At 37.0% G+C, this 15,956-nt stretch overlaps 1 protein-coding gene across 2 annotated transcripts in view; it reads left to right on the forward strand.

The window, feature by feature from the left end:
* Window positions 1–53: 53 nt before the first annotated feature.
* YIPF7 (Yip1 domain family member 7) overlaps window positions 54–15,956 on the forward strand; it is a 46,249-nt gene continuing 30,346 nt past the window's right edge. The window contains exons 1-3 of one of the 2 annotated variants that reach the window (XM_042984606.1): window positions 11,241–11,316; window positions 12,468–12,608; window positions 15,487–15,590. In XM_042984606.1, coding sequence (XP_042840540.1) covers window positions 15,496–15,590 — 95 coding nt within the window. In that variant the 5' untranslated portion in view covers window positions 11,241–11,316; window positions 12,468–12,608; window positions 15,487–15,495. Of the gene's footprint in view, window positions 347–11,240; window positions 11,317–12,467; window positions 12,609–15,486; window positions 15,591–15,956 lie in introns of those variants that run through there. The other variant, XM_042984607.1, reaches the window with a different exon arrangement.

Below are 15,956 nucleotides of genomic sequence, written 5' to 3' on the forward strand. Positions count from 1 at the left end.
GGGCTGTAAGGGAGTCACGTGAGGGGAAGCGCTCTCCAGCAGTGTCAGTCTGGAGCTCGAGACAGCGTTGACATTTAGCTTCCTATCAAATGGCAAATAATATTGCAACTGTTTTTGAAAGTCTAAAAGTCGAAATAGAGTCCCCGTGTTGTTAGTGATATTGCTAATATTTTAGTTCACCTGTAAGGACACGGGTGGTAAAATTGATTGCAATAATGTATCCTGGGAAAGTTTGGGACAGGAGAGAAAGTGAAAAAAAGTTACACACTGAACTCCCAGAAGTCTCCATCATCTTCAAGTTACGATGTCAACAAATACTGACCTTGCAGACCTCTGGCTAAGTAAGGTGGGTGGTAATGATAAGAGATAATGAGACCAGTGTCTGTCCCCCACTATCACCTTTGAGCTTTTTTGGACTATCTAGTGTTCGATACAGAGGAATGGTAACAGCAGCTGTGTTGAGTTCACCATTGTATTGGTTCTAGTGTGTTCTTGGACTCCTATTAATTAACCAAAACAGTACTTGTTACAACACTAATTACTACTGTCACCTTTGTTAGAGAATAAACTTTACAGGTACCTTGAAGTACAATGAACATGATAATTCGTGGTACTTTACAGAAATCAGTGTTGCCCAAACAGCAGTAATTTGAATATTATTCTCATCGATTTCACCATATCTTTATACTCCTTTTATATACTTAATATTTTTCTTTAAATCAAATTACCTTTGATACTTAATTTATTTTAAAAGAAAAATTTGTATCCTTACTATAAATAGAAAAAGAATGACCTGTCATAAATTAAAACAGTAAAAATAAGTGTAATTAATTTTTAAAAAATGTGATTCAATGCTAACATCTTACCTGTGAAAGGCTCTGAATCTCTCTTGATTGAAAACATGGATTAGCAGGCATTACAGAAGAATTTAGAAACATAGCACTAAACAAAGATTTTTCTCCTTGACTCAATTAGCGGTATTGAAATAAAATTGGAAGAATTTTCTCTGTATGATTCAGTGTTCTGGATGCCATGTCTGTCTCACCTAAAGTCATCTTGGTACCTCCATTAGTCCCACATTCTGGGAACACTGCAATATCTTACGGGGTTGATGCTACATTCCCAAACCCACGGATGTGTATTCATTAGAAAAATACTCACTGAGCATTTGTTGTGTCAGGTACTGGACTTGATATGGGAACTCGAAGAAATTAAGCAAACTGTCTGAAATCACATAATAGGTAAAATGGAAAAATCTGTATTTGAAACCAGAGCTCATCCCTCTGCAATATCTTTGACAGCACAAGTTTATTTAGTTTTCAATCTGGGAGAAAGGGAAGGTTGAGTCAATAAAGTTTCAAAGTGGAGGTATATTATCCTCTGAGCCTGGAAGGATAAAAAGTTTTACTATAGTTTAACCAAGCAGAGGGATTGTGGACAGCATAATTGTACCCACTATGTTCCCAATACTACTCTACACAACTTTGTTTTTATCAACTTGTTTAAGCCTTACAGGGCCCTGGAATGCTGGTATTCTTGTGACTATTTTTTACAGACATCTGAGAAAAATGTGGCTTTTTAAGAAACTTCCCACAGTTACACAGTTAGTGATGAAGTGGGCTGTGACCCCAAACAGTCTAACTCCAGAATCTGCACCCTTAACCATTCCATTAAAGTCTGTTGAGCAAGGGAAAATAAGTAAAAACATATGAACTATCGAATTCATGGTCGGTAGAGGGAAATGGGCAAGACTTGGGACAGTGGCATTTTGAGGCAAGGACTTCTGAAGAACTCACATAATTAAAATCTGACATAAATCAAGAATCCTCTCCCCCATGAATAACTATATAATAGGGAGATTACATCCTTAGTATTACATCAGTTGGTTACATTGGATTGGTTACATCAATCCACAACTATTGTATTTATGTATATTGTATACACGTATTTTAAAACATGTTTAAAGGGCTTCTCAGTGTGCTAGGGCTGCAATAACAAAGTACCTCGGACTGGTTGGCTTAAACAATAGAAATGCATTTTCTCATAGTTCTGGAGTCTAGAAGTCAGAGATCAAGGTGTCAGCAGGGCTGGTTTCTCCTGAGGCCTCCTCTCTCCTTGGATAATAGGTGATTGTCTTCTCCCTGTTTCTGCATGGCCTTCCCTCTGTACCTCTTTGTGTCCTTATCTCCTCTTACAAGCACACCAGTCATTTTAGATTTGGACCAACCCTAAAAACCTCATTCTAAATTACATCTTTAAAGATCTTATCCTCAAATAGAGTCACATTCTGAGGTGTACTGGGGTTAGAACATCAACATATGAATTTGGAGGTGGGGGAGGGGCAATTTAGCCCATAATAAAGGGAATAATAAATAAAATCCTAATACGTAAATAATTCTAGCACCTCTAAATTTGCTTCAAAGTTACTGTGAAGCATTTTAACCCTAGCATACTGTTAATAATGTTTAGGATGACATCACAGCAGTCCTCACAAGCACATGCACAACTTTAAAAGCGTATTTAGGGGACCTTAACAAAGGACCTCCAATACTGTTAGGCAGCTAAAATGGTGCCACCGTGTGTCTCCAGTGAAAACTACAGCTTAGAATTCATTTTTTAAGTCAGTTTTTAAAATCTGTGATAATTTTTAGAGTTTCATGTATTTTCGAATTAGGGCTTTATAAATACTTTCATATTACAAAATCGAAGTTATTTGAGGAAAAAGGGAGAAAAGTGGCAGGAGTTATGTGTGGAAAAAACAATTTCAGTCAAGTTGGTGAAGAACTTTGAAAAAGGTCTTGCTAGTTAGCATTTCACCATTTTCCTGCCCAGAAGCTATTGTACTGTATGCAAGGAAATAACACATCAGGTTTTTGTTTTCAGAAACCTATTGTAACAATGGGGTGTAAGTAGACTGAAGAGGAAAGCAAATGAAGTGATGAGAGAGAAATGGAGACAGAGAGAGAGAGGGGAGGCTCCGATTTTTATAATCTAGGTGAGACACGCTAAAGGCCTGAATGAGTCACTGGCAGAGAACAGGGATGAAAGAGTAATTGGTGGGTATTTTGGAGACAGAATTAACAGTGTTAATTTGATGTAGAAAGAGGTAGGAGTCCAGGATGACTTCACATTTTCTAGCTTTGGTATACTGGAAAATGAATTGATGTTTACTAGAATGTGACACTTAGATATTCAGTATCTAACAGGTGCTTGGGAAAAAAGTTCAGGGCTAGAATTTTGCAAACCATACATAAAAAGATGATGACAACCACTGTGGGAGTTTTTGAAGTCAGAGGGTAGTAAATAAACTAGTTGAGAAAATAACTTGACACACTAGGATACTCTTTTGTTAAATGAGAGAAACAGTTCACAGTCATGGAATAGTATGTGAGGTGCACATTTACATTTTTTTTAGAAATTCCGGTAAGTATCCAAAAGCACAGTATTAATTCAGGGTTGCAAAAATGAAATAGATGTGGTTATGGTACTGAAAGGATTCACCATCAAGGGAAGAAAGTCATTATATGAAAGATAATTGTATTACAATATTGTAATTGCTATGATAGAAATGTGGATAGGTTGTTGCAGGAGAATGGAAGGGAGGCACCTTTCATAGTCAGGGAGCGGAGGTCTCAGAAGAGTCTTCATGTGAAAGTGAATTTATAGACACTTATAAGGACTTAGTATGTGCCACATATTCCTCTAAGAATTTTATAAATACTCTCTCAATTAATCTTCAATACAACTCTATAATCAGTATTATATCCCCTATATTAGAGATGGGGAAACTGAGGCTTTAGCAGGTTAAATAGTTTGTTTGAATCCACATACATAGTGTGTAACAAAGGGACATTCAAACACTACTCTGATAGATTTCAAAATCATCCCATCGGCCACAAAATTATGCCACCTAAGTTGGTGTTCCGATCTTAGCTAGGCTGATAATTCAAAGTGGAGCATGGCATTCCAGATCCTATGTGAGGAAAGGCATGATACATGTAGGAAACTTCTAGCACTTCTAGGTTGCAGGAGTTTAGAATTCAGAAAGAGATGAAGCTTGAAAAGAAATCAGAAGCCAGACCATGGAAGGAGGAGTGTGGCCTTCATGTTGTAGGTGGTTACAGCCGCTGCTGGTTTGGAAAGGTTTTAGGCAAGGGGAGTAACATGGCTAGATAGTGTTTCATGTAGGTCAATCTGACAGCTGCTTGAAGGCAGGTTAGAAGTTAGGTTTGAGAGATAAATGATGATGGCTTATTAGGGCAGTGGTAGGGTAGGGATGGAGAAGAAATAAATTTGACTAAAAGGTAAAATTGGCCTGCCTTGAAAAGAGAATTGAATATGAAAAAGGCAACTTTTAGAACACCAAAGTAAAAAAAAAAAAAAAAAAAAAAAAAAAGATTTTCCTATTTCACACTTGAAGTGTATCAACTGGCCTGTGGTCTTCATTCATCACAGATATCATCTATTGGTTTAGAAGATTAAGAATACAAGGGAAGAGGCACCATTTTGTTTTGTTTTGCCCCAGTGAGACTCTTGTGACTGCCTTTACAATTCAACTACTTCATGGTGTATTAGTCTTTATGATTTAAAAAAAAAAGGTGGGAATGGGGCGCCTGGGTGGCTCAGTCAGTTAAGCATCCAACTCTTGATTTCAGCTCAAGTCATGGTCTCACAGCTCATGGGTTTGAGCCCCACATACCACTCCATGTTGACAGTGCAGAGCTTGCTTGGGATTCTTTCTTGCTCTCTCTCTGCCCTCCCCCCCTTGCACTCTCTCTCCCAAAATAAATAAACTTATAAGAGAAAAAAAAACACCTTAAAAGCAAAGCTTCTGGTTCACAAATTCCTCCATGAAACTTATTGATTCAGGGATTTAGAAATAACTGAAATGACTTGTCTTTGGATTCCTATATTTTTTGTTTGGGTATACAAAAACCTGTTTGATGACCTAGCCTAATGTCTTGACCTGCTGGAATGATATAGTACTCATGCACCAAATTATGTCACACGTGAATAGCCTGGCTGCTGTGTCCTTCAGGCATGTAGCTTTCGTAACTACAAGGGAATGCTCAACAATGGCTGTACTCTTTGGAGTATCATATATTTGGGAGCACAGATCTTCACTAGTAAAACTATGAAAGGTGTCTTTTTCCAAAAGCTATATCAGTGAACATTTGTATTTTACTTAAAGAAAATACTGAATTAAACATTTTAATCGATTTTGTTATAAAAAGTTAAATTCCTAAATAAGTAATTTATTATGGATGTTAATGTGTAATTTTTATCCTCCTAAAATATGGGGAGGCATAAGGTTGGAAGTGCAAGTGTTATGCCCAGAATTCGTGATCTCCAAAGACCACCAGGGAGCCGAGTCCGATGCAAAAGCACAGAGCCTTTATTCGAGCTAGCTTGAGCTCAATCCCCTACCTGCACCAATGCAGCGGTGAGATGCCGGGGAGAGAGAGCGAGTTTCAAAAGCACAAAGGTTTTATTGGGGCCTAGGGGCTGTTGGGGAGGTAATGGCTGTGGCCTCAGCCAATTAGCTGGGGAAGGGTCTGAGTCCTGTTACGCAGGTCGCCAGGCGTGTTTTGATCAGGAAGTTTGAATGGGTGAGCAGGAGGTTACTCAAGGGGAGGAGGCGTGGTCAAGGTGAGGGACACAGAACAAGGTGGAGTCGCCGGCGTAGGCCCACGTTTCACAAGCACCATGCTCAACATGTGGCTTGAACTCACGACCTTGAAATTAAGACTCATGTGCTCTGTGCCCCAAGATTAGAAGTGTTTAAGAGAGTATCAGAACCCAAACTGTACAGCAATAGCTAAGTGAAGGTTATTGCAGTGTTTCTCCCAGAGAATGTGCTGTCATTCTGGTCAGAACCACGTGGCCCTCAAACCTCAGCAGGGTGTTCTCCCAAAGAAAAACTAGGTGCTGACAGTAAATGAAACAATGGTGGATATTGGTGTTAATAAATGTCTCTATAGGCATTAAAGGATTACTAAACAATCCTGGAGAGTGCATGTCTAAGAGCAAGAATGCCAAGGAAAAATAGATCTTTATTCCTTAAGGGAATTAATTTTTTGTGACTTCATTTGTCTTTTAGAAAATCACTTTAGCATCTGCTTCTTACCTACTTTATTTTTTGCTTCTCTGATTTTCTTTTGTAAATTATTATTTGTACAGTGCTGATTATTTTTCCTCTTCTAATTTCTCTGACTTTTATCATTAGTTTTAGATTCATTAAACACCTCATAAATATTAATTTATTTAAAAGTGAGTTACCATAGGGAATATCATTCAGTTTTGTGCTTATTTCTCTTTGGCAGTTGTGGAATTTTTTTTTTAATCTTTATTTGTTTATTTGAGAGAGAGAGGGAGGGAGAGGGAGGGGCAGAGAGAGAAGAGAGAGAGAATCTCAAGCAGGCTCCACACTATCAGCCCATGACCCAACTCAGTGCTCAATCCCATGAACTGTGAGATCATGACCTGAGCCGTAATAAAGAGTCAGATGCTTGAGTGACTGAGCTGAGCCACCGAGGTGCCCCTGTTGTGGAACATTTTTTTATTTCTTTCTTGCTCTGAAGGAAAGGAATCGTCACTTCTAGAGTAACGACTATGAGGAATAATTATTTTTTTTTTACTAGTTTTATTTATTTATTTATATTTGAATTTACATCCAAATTAGTTAGCATATAGTGCAACAATGATTTCAGGAGTGGATTCCTTAGTGCCCCTTACCCATTTAGCCCATCCCCCCCTCGAACAACCCCTCCCGTAACCCTCAGTTTGTTCTCCATATTTATGTCTCTTCTGTTTTTTCCCCCTCCCTGTTTTTATATTATTTTTGTTTCCCTTCCCTTATGTTCATCTGTTTTGTCTCTTAACGGCCTCATATGAGTGAAGTCATATGATTTTTGTCTTTCTCTGACTAATTTCACTTAGCATAATACCCTCCAGTTCCATCCACATAGTTGCAAATGGCAAGATTTCATTCTTTTTAATTGCCAAGTAATACTCCATTGTATATATATATACCACATTTTCTTTATGCATTCATCCAGCAATGGACATTTGAGCTCTTTCCATACTTTGGCTATTGTTGATAGTTCTGCTATAAACATGGGGGTGCATGTGTCCCTTCGAAATAGTACACATGTATCCTTTCGATAAATGCCTAGCAATGCAATTGCTGGGTCATAGGGTAGTTCTATTTTTAGTTTTTTGAGGAACCTCCATACTCTTTTCCAGAGTGGCTGCACCAGCTTGCATTCCCACTAACAATGCAAAAGAGATCCTCTTTTTCACATCCTCACCAACATCTGTTGTTGCCTGAGTTGTTAATGTGAGCCACTCTGACAGGTATAAGGTGGTAACTCACTGATGATGAGTGATGTTGAGCATTTTTTTATGTGTCGGTTGGCCATCTGGATGTCTTCTTTGGAGAAATGTCTATCCATGTCTTTTGCCCATTTCTTCACTGGATTCTTTGTTTTTTGGGTGTTGAGTTTGATAAGTTATTTATAGATTTAGGATACTAACCCTTTATCTGATATGTCATTTGCAAATATCTTCTCCCATTCTTTCGGTTGCCTTTTAGTTTTTCTGATTGTTTCCTTCACTGTGCAGAAGCTTTTTATTTTGATGAGGTCCCAGTAGTTCATTTTTGCTTTTGTTTCCCTTGCCTCTGGAGACGTGTTGAATAAGAAGTTGCTGCGGCCAAGATCGAAGAGGTTTTTGCCTGCTTTCTCCTCGAGGATGTTGATGGCTTCCTGTCTTACATTGAGGTCTTTCATCCATTTTGAGTTTATTTTTGTGTATGGTGTAAGAAAGTGGTCCAGGTTCATTCTTCTGCATGTTCCTGTCCAGTTTTCCCAGCACCACTTGCTGAAGAGGCTGTCTTTATTCCATTGGATATTCTTTGCTGCTTGGTCAAAGATTAGTTAGCCATATGTTTGTGGGTCCATTTCTGGGTTCTCTATTCTGTTCCATTGATCTGAGTGTCTGTTCTTGTGCTGGTACCATACTGTCTTGATGATTACAGCTTTGTAGTATACCTTGAAGTCTGGGGTTGTTGTGTCCTGCTTTGGTTTTCTTTTTCAAGATTGCTTTGGCTATTTGGGGTCTTTTCTGGTTCCATACAAATTTTAGGATTATTTGTTCTGGCTCTGTGAAGAATGCTGGTGTTATTTTGATAGGGATTGCATTGAATATGTAGATTGCTTTGGGTAGTATTGACATTTTAACAATATTTGTTCTTCCTATCCAGGAGCATGGAATCTCTTTCCATTTTTTTTGTGTCTTCTTCAATTTCTTTCATAAGCTTTCTATAGTTTTCAGTGGATAGATTTTTCACGTCTTTGGTTAGATTTATTCCTAGGTATTTTATGGTTTTTTGTGTGAGGAATAAATACTTTTAAAGTTGAACTAGGAATACGAAAAAACAAGTGTCCAAAAAAAAAAAAAAAAAAAAAGCCTAGAGGCTCTACTCGAAAGAATCTCTGTGGATTGCAGAGGATTTAAGTTTGCAATAAAATGTGTGAGCATAAATTGTTGGCACATTCAGGCTGTACATCCAACAACTTTGCATTAAAGATTATAGTCTCTTATCAGAAGCTTCTGGAGTGGCCACATCAAGAATGTAGCATCTTTTTAGATGCACTTATTTGCAATATTTTAGTAGTTATGGGAGGTTTTTTTATACATCATCATATAATCCAAAAACTTCATTTTATTGATAAAAAAATGGAGATCCAGGGAAGCTAAGTAAATTGCCTGAGGTCAAATGGGGGAAGAAGCCATCTTACATTATTGTATGTACACCTCTGTGTCTGAAGGAGATGATGACTAGGGAAATCTCTGACACAAAACTCTGTGGTGGTCTTAGTGAAGGAATTTGATACTGTCCTTCCCTCTAGAAAAAGGTGAGCTGTAGGTCCTCTGGTATCATGTAGGTTTTGTTGGATGAATCTCATATGTCCCATTTCCCTTCTTCATCATAACAGATGATTTAGGGAGAAATAGCATGAGTGTCTGACATCTAGAAGACACATTATAGTAGATACTGTTTTGCCTTGCCAGATGAATTATATGACTTTCTTAGAAAAGGAGAGTTTCATAAAATTGGCATGATTTATATGAAGATGAGTTTTGTTCATTTAATTAGTTGTTTTTTGTTTTTTTTAAGGACTTACATAAAAGCAGTTTTACTGAAAAGGATCTTTTATTATCTATTGTTACAGAGCGACACACATTCATTATCTCATAGTTTCTGGGTCAAGAAACCTCACATGGCTTATTTGGGTCCCCTGTTTTCACAGCCTATGACAAGGCTGCAATGAAGGTGTTTGAACTAGGAATCTCATCTGAACTAGTATCTCATCTGAAGTTGCAGCCAGAGAAGGGTCTGTCACCAGGCTCACTCAGTGACTGTTGGCAGCATTCAGATTGGGTTGACTGAGATCCTCACTTCTTACCTGTCTATTTACTGGAGCCCTCCCAGTTACATGCCTCCTGGGCCTCTCCCACAATGCAGCTCATATCATCAAAGTGTGCAAGCCATGCAGACAATAGATAGAGTCTCCCAACAAGACAGAAGTCACAATGATTTGTAACTTAATTGTGGCCATTACCCCCCATGACCATTGTCATGTTTTACTGATTAGAACCAAGCTACTTGTCCAGATTACACTCAAGGAAAGGTATACAAAACATGAACACCAGGATGCTGGTATCAATCAGAACCATATAAGATGCTTCCTACAACAACTGTAAAGCAACCTTTCCAATGAGATCTCTCAATATCACTATTATTCTGTGAGAACTATAGTATGATATCCACAGCCTAAAATCCACAGCTTTAACAGTTGCTTGGCAGGAGATTTCCATATAAAAACACTGTCCTGCAACCCTTGGAGATCACTGGTCTTTAATGTGTTCATAATTTTGTTTTTTCTAAATATCATATGGTTGGAATTATAGAGTATATAACCTTTCCAGATTAGCTTCTTTCACCTTGTAATATATATTTAAGTTTCCTACATATCTTTTCATGACTTGATAACTCCTTTCTCTTTGTGCTGCATATTTCATTGTATGGATGTATCACATCCATTTGCCTACTGAAGAACCTGTTGGTTGCTTCCAAGTTTTGACAGTTATGAAGTTGCTATAAACATCAACGTGTAGCTTTATTATAGACATACATTTTTCAATTCCTTTGTGGAAATGCCAAGGAGTGTGATATGTCTATTTCTTAATAGAAATGTTTGTCATTAGTATTTGCTAAGCAATTAATTTATCACTATGTGATGCTAATTACTGTGAGCTATTACTGTTTCTAACTTCATGTATATAGGAACATATATGTAAAACATATATAACACTGTAATATATGTATTTAACTAAAATGAACTCATGTAAGTTCTAAAGGCTATTACATGATTTGAGGAATATATGTAAAATGGTCAGTCCTGAAAATCAATTCTGCCAAATGAATTTGAGAGTATATTTCTTTTTTAAATGTTTATTTATCTATCTATCTATTTATTTATTTAGAGACAATGAGTGGGGGAGGGGCAGAAAGAGGAAGAGAATCTTAAGCAGCTCCACACTCAGCATGGAGCCTGACACGGGTCTTGATCCCATGACTCTGGGATCTTGACCTGAGCCAAAATCAAGAGTCAACTGCTCAACCAACTGAGCCACCCAGGTGCCATCTTCCTCACTAATTTACTATCCTAAGCCCAGACTTCTTTGTCTCATCAATTCTTCACAAATTTATTTATTTTTTTTTTTTGGCTTATGTCAATTTAATTATTAGGCCAACCAAAGCATCTGGAAGGAAGAAGGGAAGAATTTTCTGCCCCTATACCAATTCCACACACCAAATCATGTTCTACTTATTTATTGCTGTATTACAAACCACTCCAAAATGTAGTGGCTTAAAATAAGAACCATTCCTTTTGCTCATCTATCTGCAGTTTGGGCAGGACTTGGCAGGGATGAGTTCTTTCTGTTTCCTGATAACTGTGGCCTCAACTGGGATGACTGGAAAAGCTGGAGACTTAAAATGCCCAACATCTCTTTTTCTTTTGGTTACAGGACCTCTCCATGTGGTGTCCTCACACAGCCTCTCCAGCATGACAGCCTCAGGATAGCTGGTCTTATTATATGGCAAGTGGTCCAAGAACGAGTGTTGCAAGAGACCCGAGCAGAAGCTGAATAGCTTCTTCTTTATTACCCAACTCTGAGAATCTGAGAACACCACTTCTACCACATTTTATTGGTTAAGCAAGTCACTAAGGCCAGCCCATATCCAAGGTGAAGAGAAATAGATCCCACTTCTTAATAAGAGGAGTGTCAAAGAATTTGCAGTTATCCTTAATGGGCCTCAAACCACAAAGTGTTCAGTTGCAGAGGTGTATCATGATTTATTTAACTAGTCCCTTAGACATTCATGCCAGTAGGAGATTTTACTTTATGTGTGTCCCTGATTACATTCTTAGGATAAATTCCTTCCATTGGATTTGATAAGTCAGGTAACATACAAGTTTTATAATGTGTTTCAATGCCTAATTACCTGCTATGGATTTTTAAATACAATGTACACTAAAATAAACTCTAAAAGAGTTCTGATTGCCTTCATATTTACTAAAACTAGATGTTTTCACTTAATTTTGTCTATGTTAATTTGATGGGTCAAAGTTAATTCTAGTTTTAGTTTAAAATTATTAATACTTTAAATTTTTGCCTGTTATTGTTTATTTCTTTGCTATTATTTTCTCTTTCGTTTTAATCTCTTTGTCCTTTTCTTCTGAATTAGAAGGTAATATCTTAAGTGTATTCTCTACAGCCCTGATTAAAATTTCTGAACTATCATTTATACTCTATCATTTCCATTGAGGATTTAAATTATTCTGTTTTACTAAATGGCTTCTTTACATGCTTCCTAAATAACCCAACTCCTTTTTGGTATCAGCTTCCTCCTCTTATGTTTTGTTCTAATTTGTTGTCTTCTCATTTAATCTGTTCTCTGACTTTGACTTTGAAGACGTGTGATCTTGTGAGGAAAATTTAAGGTAAACACAAATCCAGTCCATTACTGTATTTAGTGGGCATTTATAAACCACAATATGTTGCTGTCCTACAAAAGGGAAGGGATGAAAACGGGCACTCCTGTCAACCCCTCTAAGCTGTGGGCTCCGACTCTTCCCTCAAGACCTCACTAACACTGCAGATGAGCCCTGGAAAAGAAGGAGGGTACAGTATAGATTTGTATACAAAATACTGGTAAAGCTTAATGTTTGTTTCTCATTGGATAAGAATAAATACAAATGGTAGTTCTTCTGTTGGATTTTTATAGTAGGCTGGATCCTCAGATTATTCAGCGAAAGTACTGTGTGACATGAAAAGCTCTATTCCCCCAATATAAATTGTCACTAAATACCTCTTATCTTTGACACTACCAATAGCCGCATAGAGGGGAGACGGTAGTTCCAAGATGCATCAACCTTGACAATCAACAGCTTCCACCCCAGTGCTACTGCTGCAACTCCTCTTCATGGTATTCCCCAACACCGAGCCTCCTTCTCACTAGAAGAAGCCTTCTCTAAGTATGTATCAGCATACAAGCAGGTGGCCGGATTTTGCCACTGGCACTCAAGCAGAATCCTGGGGTCCCTGGGGCGGCTCAGTCAGTTAAGCATCAGGCTCTTGATTTTTGGCTCACAGTTGATGAGATCTGGCACTGCATGAGGCTCTGCACTGATAGTGTGGATCCTGCTTGGAATTCTCTCCCCCTCTCCCTGCCATGTATTCTCTCCCCCCTCCCTCACTCTCTCAAAAATAAATAAATAGACATTGGGAAAAAAAAAAAAAGTAGAATCCTTACCATAATGGCACGGCTGCCTTTTCTTCTAATATGTATAAAGCCTACGACTCCAAGGATCTCAGGAATCTACCTCCTTCTTTTCATATGAATGACTGTTGTCCTGCGTGATGCGAAGAATGTGATAGAAGTCATTTTTCTCACTGCAGACTCATCAAGTTTATCATAGAAATTCTACCCAGATTCTGGCAGTAGGCTGATTCTAAGCATCACTTTTTGGGATTGTGGAGTATTTATCTTTTTCTAAACCCCCATGAGCATCTTGTTTAGAAATTGTGAGGCAACTTTCTAGCCTAGTGCCATTTTAAACCAAAGACCCAAAATATTTTTTAAAAAGAAACAAAATTGTATTAAAGATATCGTTTTGTCATTAAGTACACTAATTTTCCTAGCTCAAGTTTGTGAATGAAAATATAAATACTTCAAAGTACAGACTTGTTTGTAAAAGGACACCTGTATATTAAGGCAATGTTTGACTACATGTCCACTAAATTAAAAATTTAAGCTGTAGGTAATGAGTGATATCCTAGTGCCAAAAAGTGGAGCTACTGTTTTATGAAATAGAATTTCTATGTTAAGAATTACATTTAAATATATATATGTATATATACATATATATGTGTATATACATACACACATATACATATATTTATACATATATATAAAATATTTGGTCAATTTTTCAAACTGCTGCAACTCCTTTTACCCACTCAGTGTGATGGAATACCTTGAAAAAATCTAATGGTACAATTGCAAAGGTAGAATTATGACAGAGCATGGGATAGATTTTGCCTTTCATTGCTGAAAGAAATATAGATAAGATATGCTTGCATCATTACTGATTGGTATCTGAGAGAGTTTAATCAAAATAATAAGTGGTGTACTGGCAAGAAAGTCCATTCTTAGTCTGTCATTAAAATCTTTATTTCTTTCTAAAAAATAAGAGGTAAAAGTTGAAGTAATCTTTCATGTGTAATCACTATTTGTATACATAAGATACCCATCACCTTCTTTTAGTGAAATGGATTTTTTTCGTGTAGATTTATGTAATAGCAAAGAAGAATTCATTAATAAATATTTATGTGGTGAATTGCTATAAATATTGGACAGAGAGTGAATATAGTTACCTGTTATTCTCCAACTTTATTTCCACCTAGAAGCATAATCATAACAGATAATATTTACTGAGCATTTACTATTTGCTCCACATTGTGTTAATTATTCCTGTTACAAAAGCCTGTATAATTTAACTCATGTTTTATACACAAATTTATTTATACTCACACATATATACTAATGTGTGTTACATATGTGTATTCATTTTAATAACTTAGGTATATTATAAAACATGGAAAAATAAAATGAATTTGATAAGATAAAATAAATAGTCCCTAACAGGTAGGTATAAATTCTATTCATTTTTCTTTTTTGAGGGGGGGGGCAGATAAGGGGACAGGGGACAGAGGATTTGACTCGGGCTCCTTGCTGACAGCAGTGAGCCCAGTGTGGGGCTTGAGCTCACAAACTGTGAGATCATGACCTGAGCTGAGTCAAACGCTCAACTGACTGGGCCACCTAGGTGTCCCTAATTGTATTCTTATTTTTCAGATGAGAGCACTAAAGATCCATGTGGTTAGATACCTTGTGGAGGAATTTATGTAATTAGTAGGAAAGATTTCCTATAAAAATTAATTTTATTGGTCTGCTAAATGTATATAAATTGGATTTTGTTATTACATTTTAAAAAGATTTCATAATAATATGGTTACTAAGAATGTATAACTCAACTACTACTCACATCAACTTTCATAATTTCAGATGCAAATTATCTTTTTGCTAGTGTTTAATTATTACCAAACTAAAAACCTCATGTGTTCAGTAATAATTCTGCTCGATTCCATTTTTTCTCAGACAAAAGTGGAAGCTAACAAGAAATAGCCAAATTGGAACACAACAATAAATTATGACAACGTTAATGAGGGAAAACCTTGTAGTTCTATCTTCTTGCATAGAACACACTGAGCTCTTTAAAATTCATGCATTGGAACAGAATTTTATGCCCATTTTCATTTGACTATGTAATATTCAGGGCTGCAGTTTCAGACTTATAAAATAGAAGCAGCATGGTTTTTAATGGGAACATGATCAGAAACAGATCTTAGGTGGTATTAACAAAAGGAGCATGTAGAGAATACTGACCAAAATATAGTTTTTAAAAGAGTAATGGAAATAAACTAAAAAAACAAAAACAAAAACAGGAGTCTGCTGGGTGCCTCAGTCAATTAAGTGCCCGACTCTTGGTTTTGGCTCAGGTCATGATCTCATAGTTGGTGAGCCAGCTTGGGATTCTCTCTTTCTCTTTCTCTTGCTCTCTGCCCCTCCCCCACACTCCCTCGCTCCTGCACAGGTGCTCTCTCTCAAAATAAATAAACTAAAAAGAAAGTAATGGAACACAGATTGTATCATATTATTTCTACCTTAATAAGAATAGTAATTTATGGTTACAATGGAATCATTGTACACTAAATTGCAATACAGACTGCCAAAATTAAGTAATTACTTGATAAACACTGGTAACAAACAATCCATTTCTTTGTCTGCAGGGGTAGAAAATGATACGTTTTTCTCATCGTCATTCAGTGGCATCTCTGTTCTGCCAATATTTTTTGAAGGCTGCACATAAATATCATTTAGTGTTTCCAAAAAGGTACGTTTCTAACAACAGTACTTTGGACAGCCACAGACAGTCTTTTGGGAGAAACAGTTTGAGAAATGAAGGAAAACAGGGCTGGATGTGAGAATTGGTGGTCCAAGCTAGGTTCTGTCACATACTAGGTGTGTGAGTTTGCAAGAGTCATGTAGCTTTCTGAGCCTCTGTTTTTATACCAAAGGATCACAGTAAGGATGTCATAATCTTATGTGATTCTTAAACTGATACATACCATTAGAAATCCTGGGCTCTAAGTATGAAAATTTAAAAGTAGTGATTGTTATCCGTCCATCTAAGTATTTATCTTCTAATTTAACACATATATGTTTGCCTAATTGTCAGATACAGGGTGAATTGTTTCAG

The sequence above is a fragment of the Panthera tigris genome, chromosome B1 (genome assembly GCF_018350195.1).
Source record: "Panthera tigris isolate Pti1 chromosome B1, P.tigris_Pti1_mat1.1, whole genome shotgun sequence".
Lineage (NCBI taxonomy): Eukaryota > Metazoa > Chordata > Mammalia > Carnivora > Felidae > Panthera > Panthera tigris.